We start from the raw sequence: 25584 nt of genomic DNA, 5'->3' as shown, positions 1-25584 counted from the left end.
GTTGGTTAGTGGTTACCAGGATGGGGGGGTGGTTAGAATGAGGGGAATGAGGAATGATTACTTAATAGTAATGGGGTGTTTTTCTAGTTGATGAAAAAGTTTTAAAACTAGAGAAAGGTGCTGGTCGCATAACATTGTGAATATACTAAATGTCACTGTATTGTACACATTAAAATGTCTTACTGTATGTTACATAAATTTCACTTCAGCTTAAAAGAATCTTGGTAGAGGAGTTAAATTTTGAAACTTCCAGGAAGACCACTCTAAGACCATAGGTACAAATGTGTGGGGGATATAGGTGACTTATAAGTGAGGTGGTAGGCTCAAGAGTTGAGATGTAGTTTAAGCCCCCTGGCCTTTGTTTTCTCAGGGAAGTTGGAAATGTGGCCAGGATTGGGAGGGAGGTGAGCGTTAGGTGAGTTCATAGAAAGTAGCCAGGTTTTAAAGTGGAAAGAAAACTTAAGTAACAGGATTGACAGTGTTCTAACTGGGAATCTTCCACATAGCAAAGAGCCCTCCATGTCATATCTTTTTTGGGGGACGAGGTTGGGGGGAACACCTTCCAAGCCTGCCTTCCATTGACTTCATTCCCACAGTCCTCATTGCCCAAGTATCAGTTATCTCTTCCTACCAGACACAATTCTCTTTTCAGAGCTCTCCTTGAATTTACGGAATTTCTCAGATCTCAATAAACCTATTTCAGGGGGCGCCTGGGTGGCTCAGTGGGTTAAGCCTCTACCTTCGGCTCAGGTCATGATCCCAGGGGCCTGGGATCGAGTCCCGCATAGGGCTCTCTGCTCAGCAGGGAGCCTGCTTCTCCTCATCTCTCTCTCTGTCTGTCTCTCTGCCTATTTGTGATCTCTCTCTCTGTCAAATAAATAAATAAAATCTTTAAAAAAAAAAAAACAAAAACCTATTTCAGGCACCTACCAAGCTATCTTCCTTTATTATTCTAAGTATTCTGTTTAAATAATATCCTTTCTTTCTTAAGCTTTTCTTTGTTTAGTTTTTTTTTTTTTTTAACCACTTAGTGCTTGGTATTTGTTGTCATGCTTAGTGTCACTTAACTTCATAGATGTTATTTGTTGAAAACAGCCTCTAGTTCACAGGAATAAAATCTTGTGTGTTTAATTTTTCAAGGTTTCCTGGTTCTGTAGTCAATTTCTAGGGATATTCTCAAGGTTCACAGGTAGATGAGATGGTGTAGGAAGCTTGTGGTTAAGAGTGTTAATTACAAATGTTGAAAGTAAGGTTTACTTTTGAGACCCTGCACCTTTTAAAAAATGACAGCTCCATTGAGAAATAATTTATATGTCACAAAAACACATTTTACTTATTTTTATAAAAACACATTTTAAAGTGTATAATTCAGGCCCCTTTCCCTTTTACATGTACTAGTTTACTAGTACCTTTCATCATATTAGTTTACTAGTACTAGTAGGTACTAGTTTACTAGTACCTTTCATCATACTAGTTTACTAGTACTTTTCATCATATTGCCATAAGGCTCAGAAGCTAAGCCCTTTAAGATTGATATGCTTTTGAAAAGAAGCATTTTAATTCTTTTGAATTGTTTTATTTCAAGATCATTCCAAGGAGCGTGGGCTCTCTGACCTTTTCAACAGTTGTGTTCTAGCAGTTCATCTTCCTGCTTTTCTAATTTCCTTTTATGCATTCTAGGTTTTTTAGTTGAAATATCTAAATGGAAGGGGAAAAAGAAAAAATTTTGTTTCCCTAGATCTTTTTGTGTGATGATTTTGTTTTTTTTTTTGGTGTCTGCTCTCAAGAAAAATCTAATGATTAGAGAAAAACCTAGTGATTACAGAAGTAAATCTGTCTTACATTCCTTTGGGTCATAATCCCTCTCTTTATATAAGTAAGTGGTGATGGCCTGACATAGTTACATTCAGGCAGCTGTAATGATTTGAACTGAGAATATTGGGTGTCTGCTTCAGGTTCCAATACATATGAAGAAGCAGCTGCTTATATTCAGTGCCAGTTTGAAGATCTGAACAGAAGAAAAGATACCAAGGAGATCTATACCCACTTCACCTGTGCCACAGACACCAAGAATGTGCAGTTTGTTTTTGATGCTGTTACAGATGTCATCATTAAAAACAACTTAAAGGAATGTGGACTTTACTGAAAAGAGGTGGATGTTAATAAAAGGTAAAACTTCAGACATTTTAGTTCTAGTGCTATAATGATGTCTCTTGACTGTAAACTTTTCTAATTAAGGATGTTCTTCTTTTCTAGTTATTACAGTGTGGAGTGTTGAGACCAGACTTCTTTTGCTGTCTCATTGGGCAGCTACAAGCATGAACGGGACCAGGGAATGGCAGCAGCATGCAGAATCTTAGCACTCTTTAGCACAATCTTCTGTATTAGGGAACTCTTAATTGACACGAGATGCTAAAGTCAGACATTGGAATTGGAACAGCTGTAAAGTATGATTTGATCATCAAGACATCACTTGGATTTCATAATCTCAAATGTTTAGGGCTGATGTGAAGTTGAGGTGCTGCATTCCAGAACTTTAATATGTAGCTTATTCTTTTTTTCCTTAACAGACCACCAGTAGTTCATTTTTAAAGATTTGTTTTTTTTTTTTCATCGAGAGAATAACGTGACTAAATTTTATTTGTTTGCAAAAGAATCTTTATTAAAACACAATCTTAACTATGCACACAATGTGGCCAGATCATCTTAAAAATTTTCCTCTTAGTAGGAACTCTTTGTTTTTAACTTTTGGTATGGTCAGAACATAATATTTCCATAATTACTTAATTCTTTATGGTTATTGGGGCTATGATTGTAGCTTTTTTGGATGAAATTTACGTTACTCTCCTGTTCAAAGTACCATTATGATTTCTAAATGGTAATTACATTGGAGAGTTCTGTAATAAGACTCTAGCTCTCTAACTTTTGTTTAAGCTTATGGTGTAAGGTTAACCTGGTTTATGCTGATTACCAAATCATTAGGTAAATGTTGATGTAGTATGTAAAGTTAGCTTCTTGGATACAGACACAGCCAGGGCAGCTGTTGATTAGAAATGCGAATTGCTAAATTCCAAACAGAAACAGTGACTTTGCTGCTACAGATTTACTAAATTGACCACTTTGGTTCTTGCTTGTTTGTCTCAGTCATAGGGAGTTCTGTAAAAAAAAGATGCCCCTTGTTTTCCATCTTCCATGACCTTTTCTGTTGGGAAACATCTAAAGTGTATTAACAATGCATGCTTTTACTTTGTAAATGTGGTGCCAAATCCCTGTTTGCCATTGTTTTTATTGTAGCAATGTTAATTGTAGTAATCCTTAGTCAGTACCTTCTTTTGCCGAAACTATTGCATTTTGGGACTTTTTCCACAATGTTGTGTGTACAGATTTTAATCTGTAATAGTTGGCAGCAGTATTAAAATGGTGAGTAAAGAGTCCAGGTTTGTTCCTGTTTGTAACTAGTTCTTTCTGGAAATATTTTTTTCTGTTTCTTTTTGTCCCCACTGAATGTGCTTTGGCCTTTGTCTAAGAATGGGTTTAGGTAGAGGGTTCCCTGAAGGGCTAGTCTTCTGGTGTAGTGGTATTGTTGAAGCTTGGTCTGACTGAGGGTCTTATGTCCTATCTGTGTAAGTGACATGCAGTCATAATCCATTTTCCAGGTTTACATTTTGGTTTTGTGGAGAGCTTTATTCACCTCAGCCTGCAGGTCCTTTTGTATAATGTACAGCAAATGTCCTTAAATATGGAGTGGGTCTTTGGGGGAAGGCAGATAAAGAGAATGCATTTTGAGCATTCCAAATCAACAGATTGAGCAGTGCCTTTTGGGGTCCAGTCTTTTTGGATTGGATTCTGTGTCATTTTTTGATGTAATCTTTTACTAGTTTAAAACAAAACAAAAAGATTGGTGATCATCAAAGCTGGTTCAGAAAAGCAAGTGACAGCAGTTCAGTGCCTTTATTGGAATTTTTTTCTTACTCTTTTTGGAAAAGTATAACTATGCAGATGGTATAACTGTTATTATCTGAACAGTTTTTTTTTTTTTAGGGTTGGGAAAACTGGATCTAAAAGAAAACGATCAGCTTCAATTGGTGATGATTAACTTATGCCCACATAAGTTGATAGTCCATGTGCATTTTGAATATATCTTTTCCTCACTGTATTCTGTGATACAGGATCATCTGGAAATGAGAATTGGTGGAAAATTGTTTTAACTAGTTTTTCTACAGTCAGAGCTAATGGGATGATATTGTTGATGATCCAAAATAACAAATAATCTAAGTTAATTATACTTTTTTAATTATACTTTGAAATGCACTTTGTATTTTCATTCAAATATGTCTGTCTGATATGTTCATTTTTTAGCTTTTCTGTTAATGAAAAATGGTAGTTCTCCACTTTTCTGCTTTTATACCATTTACGTTTGTTCTAAAGATCACCTCCTACCCCACCATTCCATGTAACTTATTTAAATACACATTCCTTGAGGACACAGGCACACAGTTCATCAAGTCAGTGGTTTTCAAATATGCCTTAAGTCAGAATCAGGATCCATCTCAGTGATTAACTCTTGGCCGGTGGGCTAGTGATATATAATTTTTAAAAGGTGATTCTGATCATTGCTTTGCAAATCACTGTTGTTATTTTGAAATAAAGATCTTTTCTAATAGCAGAGCCAGAGTGTGGGGGTGAAACATCATGTGTACTAGCCTGGAGAAAAAGGATTGATACTTGTAATCAATGAAACTAAAAGTTGCCCTGTATCTTTTCTGTGGAGAATGCTGGAGGTTTGTGATGGACCGCATTTCAGTATTCATGTGGCCAGGCTTTGGACCATCTAAGAAACCAGCACATACAGGAAAATTAAATTTTAATGAATAAAGAACAGTAAATAGACTCTAGTAGGAAAGACTGCAAGCAATAGTTTTATTTTGTTGACAGTCACATCTTCACCTGATTAAAACCTTGGGCTGTAAAAAAAAAAAATGCCATTCATTAGGCTCTGTGTAAAGAGGAAGTATTCTCCTTAATGGCCAGTCCTCCCCAACCATATAAATTCACACTTGGAACAGATTGCACCTCCTGACATGAATATTCCAAAAACTTTTGGGGCACCTGGATGGCTCAATCGGTTAAGTGTCTGTCTTTTGCTCAGGTCATGGTCCTAGGGTCCTGGGATGGAGCCTTGAGCCCCGCATTGCATCAGGCACCCTGCATCCCTCCGGCTCCCTGGCCAGCGAGAAGCCTGCTTCTTCCCCTCTCACTCCCCCTGCTTGTGTTCCCTCTTTCACTCTCTCTCTCTTTGTCAAATAAATAAAATCTTAAAAACAACAACAACAACAAAAAAAACCCTTTACAGTTATTCAAAGTGGATCTTGGGATGACATTTCATCTTGATAGTTTGAATTCTAAATCTCTAGTTCAGTGGATCGTTTTATTATTATTTCCAGTAATGGATTGTTATTTTTTTTACAAGGTGCTGTACTCTAAGAGGTGAACCAAATTTTAAAAAAAGTATCTTCTTGCCTTGTTTCCTACTCTCTTATGTGTTGTTTGTTTGTATTACATGCACATTATTTAGAGCATTTAAAAATAACTGCTGGTTCTTCTAATTCATTTGCCCACCTTATAGTCTTATATCCTGGCCACTGTTCTCCTATACATAGCTGTGACTTTCTTTGGAAATCCTTGCCTAGCCTGACTAGTTACTTCATGTATGTATGCATTTGTTTAGCCTGGTTCTGGAGCATCCTGTTGCAGAGCTGGTTGCTGTATTAGCAGTTACATATAAGGTAAAGTTACTCTTTCCCTCTAATTAAAAACCTCCCTTTGGTTGATCTTTTTCCCCTTCCAGATGTTGAAAAAACCACAGTCCTCTACTCATTTAAACATACCTAAAAGAGCACTGATTTTCTTCACTCTTATTATTCGTGAATTCCTTCATATCTTACACTGAATTTAAGAACAAAGTTATTTCAGTTTCCCAGTACTGCCAGGTCATTTTTGTGTTCTTCAGGCTTCATAGTACATACAAGTAGAGCTCTGACCTGGACCAGCCACAGCTTTCCACGTAGCTTTATGGCTGTCTAAGCACAAGAGTGTACTAGGCTATTTTGAGACCTGAAATTAAAAGTTGGTCTTGCTTCAACCCTCAGGAAATAGAAGATTTAGGTGAGGCACCGGGGAACAAACTTCCTGGATGGTCTGGATCTTTGTTTTTTTATCTTTGTTTAGTTTTTAACTACTCCCCCCCCGCCCACGCCCAGCATTTTCTCATAACTTTTATGAATTACTTCTGCTAGGAGAGCATACTCTAGAACAAGTCAGGACAGGCTAGTTTTTTTCCTGATACTATGTCAAGCTTACATACCTGGCTTGACTCAAGTCTTCTTAGGAATTAAAGCTAATCCAGAAGGTTATAATAGTAGATACCTGAAGTACAAAATTTACATATACAGATTCCCTGGCTAAACTCTACTAAATTAAGATGTTGGAGACAGGTCCTGAGAACATGTATTTTTAAATAAACTCCTCTGTGGTTCTGATAGAGCTAACTGGGGCAACATTTGCCAATAACTGAATAGGACCTTATGTTAAAGATCAACACAAATGGGGTTCTTGGGTGGCTCAGTCAGTTAAGCATCTGACTCTTGGTTTCAGCTCAGGTTATGGTCTCAGGGTTGAGAGATCAAGCCCTGCTCAGACTCTGCTTGAGATTCTCCCTCCCTCCTTTCTGCCCCTCTAAAATGAATAAATACATTTTTAAAAAAAGATCAGCATAAATAGTAGACATATTACCTTAAAAGTCACTAGTAAACAACTGAGGTATTTTTTATTTGCCAATAAATAAGCAGCTTTTGTACCGTTTGTACATGACTTGGAGTGCTCGTCACAAAAAAAATTAGTAAGAGAACTGTTTAGTCAAAGAATATTCCTACACTTTTGTTACAGAGTATTTAGTTTTTATACAAGATTAAGACAAAACAAGAGACTTGGAGTTTCCAAACATTTGTTTCATTTGTGTTACTGCATTTATTCAGTGAAAATTGAAAGAAACATCAAAGATAAAATCCCATGATAGAGGTCTAGCTATATATATGTAATAACATGAATATTCATTTACAGTTGGTAGATAAAGAGCAAAGCTTAGCTCTAGATTATAGACTGGGAAATCTGTTTGAGACAAGGCTGGGGAAGGAGTAGGGAAGGGGAATGATTGAGGAGTCAAATAGAAAAGTCTTTGTATGCTTGCTGCTAATGTTGCCCTGAAATCTAATGGGAATCTATAAGGTAGCAGAAATAATTCAGTATTAGAAAATATGCTGCTGGGATACACCATCTCATATATCAGCATCCAGATGTAAGACCTTTGACAGGTGGAATATTCTGTAAAATGTGATTTATCTCTCACCTATCCTCTACTAACCCCCTGTCCCCCACCCCCATATTCCTTTTGGTTATCCAAACTTTTACCTAGAGGCTTGTTTAAATGTAAGGTTCCCAGCAGACATAATTCAAATCACAAGAAATTAACTGTTTTTTTTAACTTTCCATATTTGCTTATGGAGAATAAAGGTCCTGAGACCTCTCGAAATCTTAGAGAGCTGTTTGTCACACCCGGCTCTGGTCTTTTCTCTGCTTCAACCAGCTATGAAATCTTTGTCTTAAATCCTTATTTGTTACCTAAAGGTAGACTAAATTATTCCTTCCAGCCATAATGTACTGTGGGTGTGATACAGTTGAAATAATATATTTAAAAGTGCTTTGTAAATATTCTTAATGACACTCAAGACGTACTGTACTGCAAAACAAGTAATCTTTTAAGGTGATACCAGCAGATGTATTCAGTGTAGCCGGTTTTCTTCTCAGCGTTACTTTTCCCATATTCGTTTTGAATGCCTAAAATGAAGTTCAACTATAAATTGCTCTAAAATTTGTTAAGCGGGGTGAAAAGAAAGGTCTTCACTTCGTTTTGTGTTTAAATCCACTTCTTCATTTCTGTTCATACTAGTGCTTGCTTTTCATGGCCAGAAAAGCAGAAACGTACCCTTCTGCTGTCTGCACTGTCTGTTGGACCTCACAGAAATGTCTTCATGTTTTTACCTAGCAGGAACACCAGAGGCTGGGGCCCTGGGCCAACACTGAAGTCCTCCTGGAATCTGTGCTCCGGGGGCTGTGCCGGGTAGAGAGGGCAGTGGGAGGTAAGAGCTCTTCACCCTTCACCACCTTCTCCACCCAGCATGGCCGGCACACTTTGGTCTACGGCACATCTCCAATTGTAGAGCGGGTTTTGAATGCTGTTATTTCTTCTCCAGGGGATGGGACTACCCTGATTGGAACTGTTTGGGGTACATGGAAGTCAATTTTTTATCAGAGTAGGAATTGTTACAAGTAAATGTGTCTTTTATATTGCTTTTAAGACTGGATTTTTGTGCTGCTTTTGCCCATAGAACATATAAATGCACATTACCAATTATATTGTGTTTTTTCCACTATTTTTTTATTGTGGTAAATCACACATAACATAAACTGTACCATCTTAATCATTTTCAAGTACATAGTTCAGTGGTCTGAAGAACATTCACTGTGTGGTACAGCCATCGCCACCATCCATCTCCAGAACTTTTTTCACCGTCTCAGACTACAGCTCTGTATCCATTAAACACGAACTCCCCATATTCCCTCTTCCCAGCTGTGGTAACCATCACTCCACTTTGTCTTTATAAATTTGACTACTGTGATGCTTCTTATAAGTGGAATCATACATTTGTCCTTTTGAGTTAATCATACTGTATTTTTGTAGAAAAAGAAAAGCAACTGTCATCAGATTCACAAGAAATGGAACCTAATTCACATTTGGCTTACTGACATCAGTGTCCAGCGCACTGCAAAGGAACTGCTTTCAGATCTCTGCCCTCTAAGGATATGAACAGATCATTAATTACACCTTCAACAAATAAAGCTATTTATATTTTTGTTTTATGCTAAATTCACATTCAGATTTGAGGCTGATTTGTATTCAGTTTGGAGATGATACTGTTAAATAGCTATGATTTAGGATGGCGTAATTTAAAAATAACCAAGAATTTGGTTGGGAGTGGGAGGAGCTTAGGGAAATAAGAAAATTGACTTTGACGTTATAGTATATGGTGGGCTTTCAGTAGCGTGTTGCATGTAGAGAACACTGGCTTGGGATTCAGAAGACCTGTTTTGGAATTGTAGTTCTACTTCTAGCAGTTTGATCTTGATGAAGACATTCCACATCTCTGGGCCTCAGTTTCTTACCCATAAATTGCTAGTGAATAGTCCAGTGCCTAGACTATTTTAAAATTCTAGAAGTTTGCTCATTTTAAGAATAAAGATCACAGTTTGTGAAAGTAGGGTTTAACTGGTTCTGACCTACCTTGTTACAAAAAAGATTTCTGAGGATGCATAAGATTCAGCATTGTAGTGTAAATTTAAAATGAAGCAAAAATATAAAGATAGTGAAGTGAGTAGAATACCAGAAGATGAGGCCCACTGGCTCTGTTTTCATGCTGGGACTAGAGGGTTGGTCCTACATGAACATCCATAACCACGTAGACGGTTGGTCTCTTATAGTTTGGCCTATAACCCAAGTCCTGCTTGGAGTCAGAGATCAAGGAAAAGATAATGAAAGAAGCAAACAGTCTGGTGCAATTTGTGGTGAGGTTGGGCTACCCTAATTGAAGATGGAATAAGTTAGATACATTAAATTTGGGGCCTGAATAGACAAGATCTTAGCCATAGTAAGGATTCTTAACCTGGGGCTTCAGGGCTGGGGAGACAGAACTATATTCCTATCATGTTGGTTTCCCTTTTAATACTCCCAAATTTGCATTTTTAAATATTCTGAGAAGAGGGCCATAGGTTTCATTGGACTGTTAGAGGGATCCATGATACAAAAAAAGAATCATAACCCCTGTATATTGAGTTAAAACAAACAGGTTAGTATAGTAGGAATATGCCATTTGGAATGTAGTCCCCGAACAGCTCTTGGATGCATGAAGTATTGCCCAGGTTTTTTCTTTGGTGAAGTTTTTTAACCAGCAATAGTCACTTTCCCTTATTTCTCTGATAGTTTCTCAAGTTGATTTCTTTTCATGGAATCAGAAAGACTATTAAATGAATCCAATTTTAACAGCCCCAAATTTATTCTTCAGTGTATTTCAGGCTCATATGGCTCTCTAGTATCAATATTGCTAGTAGCAGCCTAAGTGTGAATATGTGTTTCTGGCAAGGAGCAGTTTCATTTTAATTGACACTTTCTTTTATATACTAAGTCTTGGATGCCAAGAGCTTTCCTCACTAGTAGTTTTAAATGCTAAATCTGTACTTGACTTCACCACCTCCTGTCAAGATAAATGCAAGCTTCGTTTCCCCTCAGAGAGGTTCAAAGAAATAATTTATTTGTTGTTCTGTATAGGGAGATGTTGTTTGCAGCCAGGCATCACATGGATTCAACTGCAGAGATTTTCAGTGCCTAAAGCAAGATCGGCTGCTTTTTTTGGTTCTGAAACAATAGCAGTTGAAATGGAAATTTTGGCTTTGCTTACCTTAAATTCTGTGATTGAGGGACGTCTGGCTGGCTTAGTCGGTAGAGCATGCAGCTTTTCTTCTTAGGGTCATGAGTTCAAGACCCACGTTCAGTGCAGAGATTGCTTAAATAAATACACTTACAAAAAAAATTCTGTGACCAGTAAGTGGTAGCAATAAAATCATTAGTACTCTAAGTGGGAGTGTGCTGAAGTCTTCCAAGTTTATTCAGAAAGTGTCTTGTATACCAGAGGGGCACCTGGTGGCTCAGTTGGTTAAGCGTCCAACTCTTGATCTCAGCTCAAGTTTCAATCCCAGGGTCGTGAGTTCAAACCCCACACTGGACTCCACGCTGGGCATGGAGCCTACTTTATTTATTTTAAAGATTTAATTTATTTATTTGACAGACAGAAATCACAAGTAGGCAGAAAGGTAGACAGAGAGGGGGAAGCAGGCTCCCCACTGAGCAGAGAGCCCGATGTGGGGCTTAATCCCAGGACCCTGAGATCATGACCTGAGCTGAAGGCAGAGGCTTAACCCACTGAGCCACCCAAGCGCCCCTGGAGCCTACTTTTAAAAAAAGTGTCTTGTATATCTGAGACAGTTACAGTGATAATGGCAGTTGTGGGGGGTGGGGGGGGGTGGCTGCAGAGGGATAGTCTGCTTAATAAAGATGGTTAATTTTGGACATGTGTCTTAGAAACTCCTATCTCCAGTCCAGTAATTCAGATCTCTGAGCTAAGCTAAGTCTGTTTGTAAAAAATGGTGGTAGGTTTATTGAGGTCTTGTTTTTAATTGTTTTCTTTTGCAGAATATAGGGAAGGTTTGCTGCTTTCTTTGGGATAGTTCATCTAAAAACTTGATCTTGAATTTCTTAAGTGACTGCTTTTATATAGATTTTTTTATGTGATTCTAACCACATAGCTTTTATGCTCTTTACATTCAGTTTATGTTTGTGATCATTAGAATAACCCTGTGAAGTGGTGGAGAAGTTATCTTTATTTTATAGATGAGTGACTCAGGGCTCAGCGAAATGAAATATTTATACCTTGTAGTAAAAGAACCAGTTCTGGCTCCTGGGTCTCCTGACTCCGGCGTTGTGCTCTTTAAACTGCACTAGCTATCCCAATTTGAAAGGAACAGGACACAGTTGCGATCATGTATAAGTCCATCTCTAAAGGAGACTGATTTCACTCTTCATGCCGTGGTATGTTGATCTATGCTTTTCTGCTTGAAATTAGCCAAATTCCAAGCCCGTTTAGGGAATGTGTACATGAAGAGAAATGAGAATTAGAAGAGCCCGCAGTCCTTGAGGTTTTCTTTGATGATAATATCTGTAACTGCGTCAAATACAAATTTGACATTCTGTGTGTCTGTAGCACAGGTCATGTGACTGTAGATTTCTTTGACATCTTTTCGCATGTTGAGGTCAAGGAACTGACTCTTGATGTAATTCCCTGCATCTTCATAAGAGTTGTTTCCTGGTTTCCCAGAAAAAATAGTGAAGAAGTGGGATAAATTAACCCTTCATAACTGCTTACATTTTTAGGTGACCAATTTGATCCATGAAATGTGTTGGACAGCTGCACTTGGGGGCCTATTTTTAGAGGGAGGATCTTCTCCTTTATTGCACTCCAGTATTTATCACTTGAGCTGGACAATGAAATTGAGGAGAGGGTGTCTCCACCCTTGATTTCTGGTAGGTATCATTTGAACAGTTGGCGGCTCTCCTGCATCTAACATCTGTTCTGTTCCAGGGACATCTGAATTTAAACCTGTGACTGAATACCCAAGTTTCTCAGATTAGACATCCAAGGATCACTCGGATATCACAAGGCACATAAGAACTGAGTTAAAGGGGTAAAGGATCATCAACCCAGGAAAGCAAAGGAGTTAGACTTAGTACTCCTTAAAGACAGGTTCCTTCGTGTCTCCTTGGTATAGGAAACCAGGTGATCACCAGTCATTAAGAAGAAATTGTTACCCTTGTCTCCAGCCCTTGATACTTACCATCATACTCTGGAAAACAAATACTGAGATGGACTTTCTTGATTTTTTCCTCAAAGAGGTCCTTCTTGTTGAGAAAGAGGACAATGGAAGTAGCCGCAAAGAACTTGTGGTTACATATGCTGTTGAAGAGGTGCAGTGACTCATGCATGCGATTCTAGGAGGAGGAAACACCATCAGAGATTTCAGATTGAGCTGACGGGTATATTTTCTCCTTCCTGTTCCTGTTTCCCTTGGAGAAACTAGTGCTCCAAATGTAAGAGGAAGAGTTTATCTCCTTTTGATGTGGTGGGATAGAGCCCAGATGATGTAGCTGCCCTCCTAATTGTTCTGTCATAGCCATGTGACTTGGGGCAGATTACTGAGCTTTTCTGAGTTTCAGTTTCCCTATCAGGGTTATTATAGAGGTCTGATGAGATCGTGTATGTAGTGCATGGCAGTGGGTGACGTAGAGTTGTATAATCAATGTTATGCTGAGCTTAGGCTGCCAGGGCATTGCCAGGGACTTCAACGCCCGTAGGTGCAGTGGATACACAATTGAAGCTAGGCCTGAGTTTTCATGTGCCTGTTTGTGTCTCCGATGACTTTTTTTTCCCACCTCTCAGGATGATTTTGATAGGCTTCTATTATAGAGTACTGGATCTCAGTTTGGGCAGGAACAATAGGGATTATTGCCTTGGTGTCAAATGGTAAGGGCTAGAGAATTTCTCTATGCCACACCACCAGCGCTTCTGCCTGTTTCCTCCTCTGAGTGCCACTTTGAGAAGTTGTGCTGTGTATCTGCGCAGTCTAGATGTTTCCAGTTCCCCAGACCAGCCTGTTTTCAGGGAGCAGATCTTTAGGATTTGAAGTATGCTATTAGTTGGCTTGGGCTCAGTCTTTTCATCTAATGAGGAAAGAAAACAAATCTACTTTTTGTGGCCTTTTATCATTGCTAATACTCCTGCAGAACCCCTTAAAACCTCATAGACTTCAGGGTTAGAGATGGAAGAGATCTTGAAAAATCAATTTGCACAGAAGATACTCATAGAGCTCTCATGTGAACTTGAACTCTGCTAAGGAGAAGGGAGAAGAACTGGAGCAAGGAATAGGAGTATAGGTGCTTTGTCTGATATCCATAAGCTGTGGGCCTCCATTAGCATTTCCATGCAGTGATATCCTCTGTCTCAAACTCCAGAGGTAACTAGGCTGGGCAGACCATGGACCTGCAGAGCCTCTGTTAAAATCTGCAGGCTCAAGAGACTCCCCCTCAGGTGAGGTGGCATCCTCCAGCTGCCAGCTTAAGTGGCACATGAGAAACCTGGTTTGCCAGTCTCTCCTTAGTCCTGTTGACAGTACATATTTAGGCTTGCAAATGAGATGAGTAGTCCAACCCCTCTGTCATGTTGCACAAAGATACACATCATACATTGTCCTTCTGCTTGTTCATTTTCATCTCCTATCCTTTATTTCCATATGCAGCCTGGGAGAGTCTTAAGTGTAACTCCCATGCTTTACCAAGCCCATTGTGATCCCTTGTCTCTTTAATTCTCAATTCCTTTTGTGAGCTGTGTGATGTCCAAGTGATTCTTGGATGGCTGATCTGAGACCAGGCTCACTCCCAATAAATCTGGAGTTCTAAAGTGCTAACCTAGAGCCTGGAAAAGAGGTTTTTCTAGAATTGTTTGCCTGAGACAATGATTTGGCTGCTGGAGGACTGCTAGAGTGTCTTGAAATCATCCAAGTTGAAGAATTGGTGACGCAAAGCTTAGAGGAAGGGTTGCAGGGGAACTATGAAAGCTGCTTTGTGCAAAGGCCACTTACTACTTCATCATCTTCCACTAGCACCATATCATAGGCACTGAGGGCCGCACAGAAAATGATGCAGGTGACTCCCTCGAAGCAGTGGATCCACTTCTTTCTCTCTGATCTTTGCCCTCCCACATCAAACATCCTGAGGGGAAAAAACAGCACATGGACTTGGTGTTTACCCCAGAGAGGTGGCCACTTTGGGGCCAGTTGGCAATGAGATGGGAAAAGGGGAGAAATAGGGAGGTCCTTCAGATGGGGCTTTAGTGAAGGCTAAGAAACATGTCCTTTTGCCCTTTTTTGGTATCTGAGGTGTACTTGGAACCATGTGTTTTATCTGTGGTGCCCCAGGGAACTGTGGACTTACCTGAAGTTCAAGTCTTTGACAGAAAACTTGGTCTCAATGATGCCTGTGGTTTTGACTCTGGATCGAAGCACATCTTGCTCATTAGGGAGGTAGTCAGGGGCTGTAATCCGGTCTAATTGGTTCAGGTAGCTAGGGAAAAGAGCTTAGAATTGACATAAACTTTCCACAGCCAAGGCCAAGAAAGGTAAAGGGTCTTACCCAAAGTTATACAGCTAACTTGGTGATAGAACCAGGACTAGAATCCATACTGTTAAACCTCAGGTTCATTCCTTCAAACTTCATGTGTCCTTACAAAAGGGAGTATGGGTTGGGCTGAGAGGCATGCCCAGTTGAGGCAGGGGTTCTATCACATAAGTCAAGTTAGATAACATTTCCTTAAGTTTTGCCTGACTTCAAGGTTTTCTAGACCCTTCAGCAAGATTTGGTGGTTTAAATGGGTGCCAAAATTTCCATCAAGACTCAGGAGTAGACTAAAAGGGACTTCAGAGACATTAAGAGATGTGATTCAGTGCCTAGCATGAGACCTTATTTATATTCTGAATCAAGTTGGGAAGCAAACCTTTGAGATTACTAGGAAACTTAAATGAGCACTTACTTGGGTATTTGATGACATTAAGGAATTATTAAATATTTAGGTGTGTGATGATTATGTTCTTTAAGTCTTTTTTTTTTTTTTTGAGATGCATAATGAAATTTTTAGGATGTTGGAATATGTGGTACTCCCTTCAGAGTAATCCAGTAGGAGATGGAGGTGAAACAAGAGTGGCTGTGAGTTAACAGTGGAAGCCAGGTGATTCGTTATATTATTCTGCCTTCATATATGTTTGACAGTTATTATAAAAAATCTTAAAAGACAGGAAGAAGGCAAATACGGAGTGAGAAGACAGAAGTGAAGGAAAATTAACAGTGCTTACTGCGTGTGGGGCATTCGCACATTTAAATTCTCATTTAACCTCAGACCTTTAAGTTTCATATCCCATTTTACAGATAAAGGAAAAATTAAGAAGAGTTAAATGATTGGGGCCAAGGTCAAGAGACATTGTGGTGTATTGTAAAAAGCCTTCAACTTTGTGAAATAGACCTGGATTCAAATCCAGACTTTTCTGTTTATCTATAGGACTTGGGTAAGTTAATTAACTTCTCTGAACCTCAGTTCTTCATCTGTAAATGGGACTAATACAAAGTAGTCTCCACTTCAAAGGCTTACTATACAGGTCAAATGAGACCGTGTACGTCATGCACCCAGCAGTGCCTGGGCCTTGGTGAGTCAGTGCTCTGTGAACGGCAAATGAGAACCGTGTTACAGAACTAGGTGACAGAACAAGGATTAAATCCAGGTCTGTTTGACTGCAAAGTTCATGCCCATCTATGATAGATTCCATGCCATTAGAGGTATGACTGATGTGTACCTTATCATTTTGGAACCAGCTTTGCAAAGTTGGTTTTTTTTAATCCCTGACCAACTTCCTTTGGTTGCCCCTGGAAGTTTCTGTGTTCCATGCCCTGGCACCCTGGCATAAGATACTATGTATGGGTGAATGAGGCATTCGCTACTGTAAGTGGCCTGAGTCTAGGTGACATTAATGTTACCAGCTAGAAAATGGCACCCTGGAAAGGCCATCATGATCAAGTGCCTCCAGGGAGAGCCCATGGCAGAACTGCAGGTCTGTCTTCACATTCATGGTTTTGAAAGGAGACGCTATGTGTATGAATTGATGAAGAGGACAGCAGTCTGAATGCTACTAAACAGAGCACCTTTGTTTTGGATTCTGGGTGTCTTCAGCTCTGTATGCTGCAGTGAGCCAGTGTAAAGCATTAGAGTGGTGACGACTATGGCGGCGTATCTCTAAGGGCATCACATTCAAAGCATAGTAGAACACTGCTCAAGCCTAAGCAAAACAGGTATCCAGACTGAATTCAGTTCTTTGGACTCCAGCTTTGAGCCTGAAATTTTAGGCTGGGTGGGATTTCTCCTGGAAGTCCTGGTTGCTTACACCTCATCCCACCCCATCCCCAGTCAGTCTTACTAAGATGCTGAATCATTGAGTTGGTATTCTGCAGCTCGGTCGAAGCAGGCTTGCACCCCACCATCCTTCCACAACTTCCTGATGACCTCCACCAGCTCTGGAGGCATGGTGCCCTCCTCCGTGGAGTCAGCCAGGTTGTTGAGCTGTCGCCCAGTATCCTGTAAGGCAGAGACCTGGCTGAGAATGGCACAGGAGTAATGGCTTTCCAGGAGGCTCCTGGGAGTACTGCTGAAAGGAGAGCATTTTGCCTTGCTACCAAAGCCCAAGATGGAGATAGTGTCCAGTGAAGATGCTAAGAAAACACTAATTAATTTTGAGTGTGCTTCGGGAATATAAAGAGTGGCAATTTATCCCATCCTGGGATGCCTATGGGAAAACCTAGGTTCCAGGAGCTTCCTCTGTGGTGTTTCTATCTTCTAGCCTTTGTCCAAAAGGGTACCACCACAAATGTGGATCCTCTGCTACAGGGAGGTTGGATGTTTAAAGACCAGATTGACCGTGAAATAGACAACACGGGAGACAGGAAACCATCACCTTCTTTCAATAATTCAAATCTTGGAAAAAGCCAAAACTGGAACTAGAGATTTAGCTTATAAAAGTTCCATGGCCAGGGCAAGGAGCCCAAGGAGAAGAATTTAAATGGTAAAATAAGACAAAAAGGCAGAGGAAGCTGAGAGCAGATTTTTGTAATTTATTTTAAAGGTAGGGATTGCATACTTCTCCAAGACTGAAGTAAAAAGACTGGAAGCTTAGTAAATGAGATTTAGTTACATGAAACTTTTTTGACTCATGTTTCCTCATAGCTTGTTGGCTGCTATTTCTTCTCATTAGCCTTTCCTTCCACCCTTAACCACATATTGTTTTTTTTTTTTTAAGATTTTATTTATTTATTTGACAGAGAGAGATCATAAGTAGACGGAGAGAGAGGCAGGCAGAGAGAGAGAGAGGGAAGCAGGCTCCCTGCTGAGCAGAGAGCCCGATGTGGGACTCGATCCCAGGACCCTGAGATCATGACCTGAGCCGAAGGCAGCGGCTTAACCCACTGAGCCACCCAGGCGCCCATTAACCACATATTGTTAACCACGTACCGCACAGCTTGGTTCAGCATAGTCAATACCCAGTGTGGACATGGCACGGATGATAGCCAGGATGGACTGCAGCACATTCCCATAGATGATGGACTTATACTCCAGGCATTCCTCTGGCGTATAGCCGTCTTGATGGATGATCCTGCAAGGAGTAGATAGACACCCAGCTCTTAGTTGGACCTGAGTAACCAGATCTAAGGGATTGGGAATCTGGAAGGATTTAAAGGGTCATAAGAACCCCATCTCATGCCTATTGCTGTCCCAAAGTGGAGAGTGAGGGGGGAAAGGCATGCAGATGAGGGGCATTGGGAATCAGGTTCTTTATATCCTTTACATATGGGTTTCTTGAGGCCAAGGAGCCCTTCATCCTCCATGCCTCTGTTGAATTCTTCACTCTACCTCTGTCTTCTGGGGCTTTGTTCCTACTCACTTCATCTGTTTGACGATAGTGCTCTTTCCTGACTCTCCAGCACCTGCAGGGAGAAATTCTTATGCTTCAGTTTTCCACCAGTTCTCCCCAACCCTCCAGTAGGTGGCCTGTGGGAAGTCCAAGCTAGGACTTGCTTGTGAGTCTTGTTAGGGGAGAGCACAAAGGGATGACTGCTGCCCTCAATTTCTGCCAGCCTTGAGCTCGGGTCATTCAGTCTGGATGTAGAGCAGAGTTTCTCAGTCTCTGCACTGCTGACATTTTGGGCTGAGCAATTCTTTTTTGTGGAGACTGTCCTGTGCATTTTAGGGTGTTGAGCAGCATTCCTGGCCACTACCTGCTAAGAGACCAATAGCACTCTTCTCTTCCGCTGTGACAACTAAAAATGTCTCAGACATTTCCCAGTGTCCGGGGGAGGTAGAGGGAGTGGTGGCAAAATCTCACTGAGAACCACTGATAGAGTCAGGGGAATTCCTTTAACACATTTCTCCTCTGCCTATTTTTACTCTAGAGAGTGATCTTGGGGCAGGATTGCAGAGAGCTTTATAACTTCACTGAAATACCATTTTTTTCATCATCATGCTTTTTCCTTTATTGGCTAAAATGTTCTAGTGTCCTCCCATTTGCACTCTGTTCCCCCTCCATACACCCTTCAACCCTCTTCTCCAGTTTGCGTGGCCCTGATGGGTTAACCACCTCCCACTTAGCCTGCGCCTCTTCCCTCTAAGCTGCTTATCCTGAATGTGGAAGAAAGCTGCTTAGGCTTAAAAGATCTCTCAGTGGCCTTGCCATCTCTTTCCCCTTCTGTAGCTTCTTGGGCTCCTTGGAATCTTGTTCCAGTGTACAGCGGTATGCTCAGAGAGCAGCTGGGGAAGGGGAGATGCCGTGGCCTGGGGCTCTGGTTCCCTGGCTCCTCATGGGCTTCAAAACAACCCAGCCAGCTATGTCCTGTTGCACAAATGCTGCCTGCTCTAACTTACCTCTGTCCTACTACTGGAGGTTTCCCCCTTAAGCCAGGTGTCCCAAACTCTTCATTGTCTTGGTTCTATTTATGGCTGTGACCAGCTTCTCTGACTGACCAACAGAAGTGCTTTTCTTTTTTCAGCACAGACCTGTGATCTGCTTAGGAGCTCATCGGGTTGATAAACTTACGATCTGGCAGGGACTCTCAAGGCAACTCCTGAATAGAAAGCTAGGAAAGGACTGCCCTAGAAAAAGATTCTGTTCCTCCTCCCTCAGGGCTCCCTGGTTCTAAAATTTATACAAATTGTGTACTGGAAGCAAGGAGAAGGAACCAGTTTACTTGGCAAGCATCAGTGGGCCTATCCCCAGGACTACACGGCACTGATTATATGGTGGGACTTCTGAGTCCACTGTCCTCTCCTGAGTCCTTGACTCAGAGCTCTCTGACTGTAGATTGGGTAGCTGTCTGCAAGCCCAGGATTCACTGTATTTGCCAAACTGTGAGGTATTATATTTAGATTTGGAGATGAATGGCTCTGTCCCGGCCCTTGCACAATCCTGATTCAAGGAAGAGCAGAACAATTCCAGGGTAGCTTTGGCATTCTGCATCTCCTTGGGGTGGCTGCGCTCAGCCCTAGAGCCCTGATCCTCTAGCCTGAGACTGGCTGGGGAGAAGAAAAATGACCTGCTGTCCCTCCTCCCCACGGGGTGGGCTAGAAGCCACCAACCATCCAGGATAAGCAGGAAGGAGCAGTACCTTCTCCTTCCCTTGCTCAGCTTCCCATCTCGCTCACCCAGCAATAGCAGCTTGACGGTCTTGGCTTCCTTGTCAGCATCCTCCTGCAGCTTCTTTTCTAGCTCCTTGGACCTCTTGGCTAGTTCTTTGTCCTCAGCACTGGCTCCACTCCCCATCTTTCTGCTGTCTTCTCGGCTGCTGCTTCCAGCCCTTATGCTTCTTCTCTAGAGTCTCCTATATGAGACGGAAGATAAGGAAAAAGTAACTTGGGATTGAGTATCTGTTTCGTTGTAGTCCTCCTAAAAAGCTGGTCCTATAGGGAGCTAGGTGAGAGAGTGGGCTCTAGGGTTTTGTGCCTGGCCTGTCTTGGCTAAGACTCCCTACCCTGCTGGAGATCTACTTAGTCTAGGGATTGTAGCCTTTATATCTAGCAGTGTGATGGGTCAAAGCCAATTAAGAGCTCAGTATGACAAAGGGCAAGGACTTGGGATTCTGTACTAGGAAAATGATCTGCGGGATTCTGGCACAGGAGGATAGGTGGCAGGTACTGAAGCTCTCTGGAATGAGATCACGGCTGCCCCATTCTATGGAGGGGCTGATCCCCTAAAAGTCTCTTACTTCCTTGGATTCATTTGCATCTTAGTGCTATAGATTAGAGGCATAAATGCAGGAAACTCTGCCCATCCTGAGGCTCCAGATTGTAAGAGTCTTGGTTTTAAAGGCTTCAAGGCATCAAAGCACCCTCTCCATCATACCAGGCTGGTCCTGGCAAGGAGTTTTGTTTAGGGTGATGCCCTTTGTGGAAAGATTAGAAATGTTTCTTCCAGCTCCACCTGTGGCTGCTGCACCAGGAAGCTATTAGCATATTGTTCTTTATGTTGGCTCATCTCTCTCTCTTCATGCTTCTGGTACTAGCGCTTACCACTTCATACTGTGTTTTGTGTTGCACATGGGTTCCCCCTGGGCTGAATTCCTTCCCCTGGAGGTCAGGGACCAGATGTAATTCATCTTTGAATCCTTCTGACTTGGTGGTTTATCAGTGGACCCTCAGTAAAGGTTTGGTGACGGAAGGAAAGATAAAGGGTATGTGTAGACAGAATGAGGCTGCTTCCTGTCAACCCACTAAAGCCACCTGAGGCCACCTTCACTTGGCGAGTGAGCTTCTGCTGCTGTTTAGACTGGGGGTCTGCTTCCTTGGGAAACTGGACTCTAGCCTCCGCCTTTGCAAAGGTTGGGATGGCCCTCCCTCTGGCCCTCATCCCTGCTGCCCCTTCCTGGGGGGAAATGCTAGACTGCAGTCCCGCAGTTGCCTCTCGGACCTATCCGAGACTCCCTCCATGGGTCATATTTCTTTATGCCTGTTATTTCAGTTTAATTAAATGAGTTGCTGGTGGAACCTCCTCAGAAGGAGATTCTTAAGAATGTGGCCCCAAAATTTGGTGCAAGGCCTAGCACAGTTCATCTGGGAGCTTCTTAGAAATGTAGGATCTTACGCCTCAACCTAGACCTTCTGATTCAGAACCAGCGTTGTAACAGAATTGCAGGTGACTCTAAGGATGTTAAAATTCAGGAAGTGCTGCCCTTGAAAGTATTAGGGAACTGTTTTCCCCTCAAACCTGCCTGATTACGAGGATCATCTGAGATGCTGGTTTCTGTGTATCATCAAATCTTAGATATCACTGGCTGGAAGATCACTCAGATTTCAAAGATGTTAACATATCCTGTATATTTTTAAAAGGGTGTGTTTTAGAATCATTATTTTCTGGTAATGGTGCTAATTCCAGAGCCTGAGAAACTATTTTAAAATCGGTAATATAGGTGATTATCATCATGTGGCAAGTTTGGAAAAAAACCTGATCTCGTTGGCCTGGAACACAATCCAGGCATGAAGATTTCCAAATTTCCCCCAGGTGATTCTAATGTGCAGCCAAGGGCTTGAGGATTTAACTTGAGTTTGAAAGGTTTAATGTGTTCTTTTCTTTTAGTGTGGAAATGTGTTGCAGTGGCCTGTCCACTGGGTCAGAAAAAGTGGGAGGTAGCACCTGGGGCTCCTACCTACTAGGTTCCCTGAGCCCCTGCTGAGCACGAGCATCTTCCTCCTTCCACCGCCTTTCAGTTGCATATCTGAGTATCTGGATGAGAAGCTCTGGGCCTGGAGCCCAGACACTCAGGGCTGATGGAGAAGTAGGTAGCCGCCAAGGTGCCTTCCATAGCGATCATGTTTTCCCAATCAAAACTTGGCAAATGCTCCTTGACTTAAGAGAAAACAGGAGAGTGTCTTTGAAATTGTGACTGTCTTGGAATCTCACCTATAAAGTTTCAGTAATTATACCTCCCTAACCCTGCCCTAGCTTACCCACAATATTGATAACCTATACCCAGGCCAGAGCTGTGCCGAAATCTTCTCTGTTCGGAGCAGGGGACTGCCAGGAACTGTGCTAGACAAGTTGTGTGGCTCCTATCAGTTTATTCTAATGCTAACTTCAAGGTAAGTACTCTGTCACCAGTTTACAGTGGCTTGAGGGTTAAGTAACTTATTCAAGGTCAGGTAAGCTTAATAAACAGATACATCAGGGTATCTTTCTACTACCCCCATATAAGCAGCCAGTAAAAGAACACTTGGACATAAAAGACAAATGCATAAGCTTGCTAACAGTAGCGATTGCATTTTGAAAAGAACCATGAACTTGTTTCACGCATAGGGAAAATGTTTGAGCTATTTCTTTTTCAGCTACCACCCTTGCAAACTTCTGTGCTGCTTCTACTTGTTTCCTAGTTGGCTGGGTTCCCATTCCCACTACTAAGCTGGTAAGGGAGCTCCTGACCCATGCCTGGCCTCTAATTGTGCTGACCCATCCTGGCGCCAGTGACCTCCTACCTCCCGTCGTCAGCTCCTGTGCCTTTCCTGTGGCTGTTCTACTTTATTAATTTGAATTCAGTGTCCTAGTGGAGTAGGTAAAGCATGTAGGTGCTATTCGCATTTAGAAGCACAGAAAGAGGATCGTCATCTTTTTTTTTTTTTTAAGATTTTATTTATTTATTTGACAGAGAGAGATCACAAGTATTTAGAGAGAGAGAGGAGGAAGAAGCAGGCTTCCTGCTGAGCAGAGAGCCCGATGCGGGACTCGATCCCAGGACGCTGAGATCATGACCTGAGCCGAAGGCAGCGGCTCAACCCACTGAGCCACCCAGGCGCCCCGAGGATCGGCATCTTAATAGACAAGCTAGGATCAGCTACAGTTCAGGAGTCCTGGTTAATAGCCTGATAACCAAATGAGTGGAAAAAGACTCACCATTTCTCAACAAGTTTTGTCCTGTTTCTTGGGCTAAGGGGAGATCTCAGGATCTGTCTTACCCTCAGTGGTGGGGACTGTGGGTAAAGCCTTGTCCTGGCTGGGCTTGGGAGCACATGAATGAGGAACTGACTTCAGGACCTTCCAGTCCAAAGGAAGAGGAGAGGTAAATTCACAGAGAAACAGTTTAATGAAAGGAACGCTTTGCTGGAGAATTCAGAGCTGTTCAAAACCCAGCCTCCACCCCTGATAGGCAAGAAAATTATAAACATATTTAACTGTCAGACTGAAAAATTCTGTAGAAGAAAGGAGGAAGTGACTAAATGAACAGACTTTGATTAGAGAAGCAGAACATAGAAATAGGGGTAAGGCATTTTGGGGAGAGGAAAGCATGAGAGAAGGCGTGGAGGTCTGAGGTGCAAACTGTGCTCAGGAAAGACGAAATGGGATATGTCGGCCAGTTGAGGATGGTGTAGGGGCAGCATTGGGGCTAGGCAGTGAGGGCCTGGAGTGGCAGGGCAGGGCGTGGCTAAAACCATTTGAAGACAAAAACAAGTACAGCTGGGTGCAGCTGCATGGTGCTATAAACAGTGTTTGGGGACTGGGGTTAGGGGTGACAGGGCTGTCTGGGCAAGCTGAGAAATAAGAGCTGAGCAGCTTAGTTTGAGAAGGATCTGGGCATAGGGGATGCTTTGACAGGTGTGAGGCTGCAGGCATTCCCTCCCAAGCCCAGTGTCGGGCAGAGAGTGGTCTGGCTTGGGGGGAAGTTGGGCTGCAGGCCAGAGTCTAAGAGAAGCATTTATCAGAGAATTAAGTGGGGGACTAGGGCTCTGGGAGGGCCATTTAAAAGGAACCATCTGGTGAATAGGGTAGGAGGGGAGGAAGCTGTGTTAGAGCTAGGGAAGATCCCAGAAGCTCAAAGACAACATTAAGAAGCTGGAGGCCAAGGGGGATGACTCACTCCTCATTTCCCAAACTGTTCTTCGTAGACCGTGAACCCCGCTGAGATTTTTTCTGGTGTTGTGTAGGTGGGGAGATCGATGCTTAGCTGTAATCAGCGCACACTTCCAAGCAGGGATGGCGTACCAAATGGCCTGGAAATAGGGGAGGGTTACCAGGTGAAGGGTGTGTTGCAGTGGGACTGGGGAGGAGCACAAAGGGACTAGTGAACCAGTTTGCCTGTGTGAGGAGGAGGGCAGGGATTGCCACGTATGGGCTGATTAGGTAGGTAGGTCTGAATCAAGGGGGAATCCTAATGAGACCTAGCCCAATACAAGATACCACCCCTTAAAACTATGTCAAAATTTGCATTTTGTCAGAATATAGATGACCTTCTACATGGTTACCTGCTGCTTGATTTTTAATTTTGAGATTTATTTTGTTACTCATTGTTGAGGGCATAATGGCTTCAAAATTCCTAAAGATCCCAAGACCAATTTATTCTGGGGTTAAGACCCAGGAGAGTCTGTTGGGGGTGGGGTGTGGAGGCTATTACAGATTTGTTGTTTCCTATGCCCTTGATTATAAAAGTAATGGATATGCATTGTAGACAATTTTTTAAATGCAGATGAGTATAAAGAAGGAAATAAATATAATTCCCCATTCTACTGCCTACAGATAATCATTTGTAAACCTTCTGGTGGTTTGTTTTCTATGCATATATGTCACATATTTAGGGCCATACTGTATGTATGGATTTTTACGTTCATTTTTTTAAACCAAGCCTTACATTATAAATATCCGCCTCATTAAGAAGTTCTCCAAGAACAATTTTTAATGGTTGTATTTCATTGCGTGCATCTGACAAAACTGAAACATCCCCCTGTTGTTGGACCTTAATGTTTCCAGCTTTTCTATGTGATAAACATTGCAGTGATGAACAAATTCGTGCATATTTTTCTGACAGCTCTTTTCAGCACAATTTTCTGAAAGTGGAATTACAGGGTCAAGTAATAATGAACTTTTTTTTTTTTTTAAGAACTTTATTTATTTATTTGGCAGAGAGAGATCACAAGTAGGCAGAGAGGCAGGCAGAGAGAGAGGAAGGGAAGCAGGCCCCTGCTGAGCAAAGAGCCCGAGATCCCAGTACCCTGAGATCATGACCGGAGCCGAAGGCAGTGGCCCAACCCACTGAGCCACCCAGGCGCCCAATAATGAACTCTTTAAAGACATTTGATTATGTATTACCAAATGGCCTTCAGACAGGTTACATTGCTTGTGGTGCCCACCAGTAGTATGTGTGTGTCCCATCTCACGACCCCCTTAATCTTTGTTAATTTTATGGGTAAACATGGAATTTCCCTTCTTGTGTTGCTTCTTTGTGAGGTGAACTCCCCCACC

General features: G+C 41.9%; 2 protein-coding genes across 2 annotated transcripts in view; one reads left to right on the top strand and one right to left on the bottom strand.

The window, feature by feature from the left end:
- Positions 1 to 4668, top strand: part of GNAI3 (G protein subunit alpha i3) — a 36823-nt gene extending 32155 nt beyond the window's left edge. Inside the window, exons 8-9 of the mRNA XM_082687499.1 lie at positions 1956 to 2169; positions 2257 to 4668. Coding sequence (XP_082543625.1) covers positions 1956 to 2146 — 191 coding nt within the window. The 3' untranslated portion in view covers positions 2147 to 2169; positions 2257 to 4668. The remainder of the gene's footprint in view (positions 1 to 1955; positions 2170 to 2256) is intronic.
- Positions 4669 to 8801: 4133 nt separating this feature from the next.
- Positions 8802 to 22956, bottom strand: GNAT2 (G protein subunit alpha transducin 2). Its single transcript, XM_082687500.1, has 8 exons — positions 20010 to 22956; positions 18256 to 18298; positions 17826 to 17967; positions 16738 to 16895; positions 14711 to 14839; positions 14359 to 14488; positions 12559 to 12712; positions 8802 to 12029 (listed from the first exon to the last, which is right to left on the bottom strand). Exons 1-8 carry the CDS (start codon positions 20125 to 20127, stop codon positions 11839 to 11841), a joined length of 1065 nt encoding a protein of 354 aa, XP_082543626.1. The 5' UTR covers positions 20128 to 22956; the 3' UTR covers positions 8802 to 11838.
- Between the last annotated feature and the right edge of the window lie 2628 nt (positions 22957 to 25584).

This window comes from Mustela nivalis (genome assembly GCF_964662115.1).
Source record: "Mustela nivalis genome assembly, chromosome: 10".
NCBI classification, from domain to species: domain Eukaryota; kingdom Metazoa; phylum Chordata; class Mammalia; order Carnivora; family Mustelidae; genus Mustela; species Mustela nivalis.
The sequence above is the reverse complement of the archived record's forward strand: the minus strand, read 5'-3'. Positions and strand labels throughout refer to the sequence as shown.

Excerpts from the sequence above, each read along its gene's own strand:
- GNAT2 (XM_082687500.1), bottom strand. The coding sequence starts at position 20,127 with ATGGGGAGTGGAGCCAGTGCTGAGGACAAAGAACTAGCCAAGAGGTCC. Across the intron at positions 18,299-20,009 it reads CGTCAAGCTGCTATTGCTGG|GTGCTGGAGAGTCAGGAAAG; the intron begins GTGAGCGAGATG and ends TTCTCCCTGCAG. Across the intron at positions 16,896-17,825 it reads ATGCTGAACCAAGCTGTGCG|GATACTGGGCGACAGCTCAA; the intron begins GTACGTGGTTAA and ends TCTGCCTTACAG.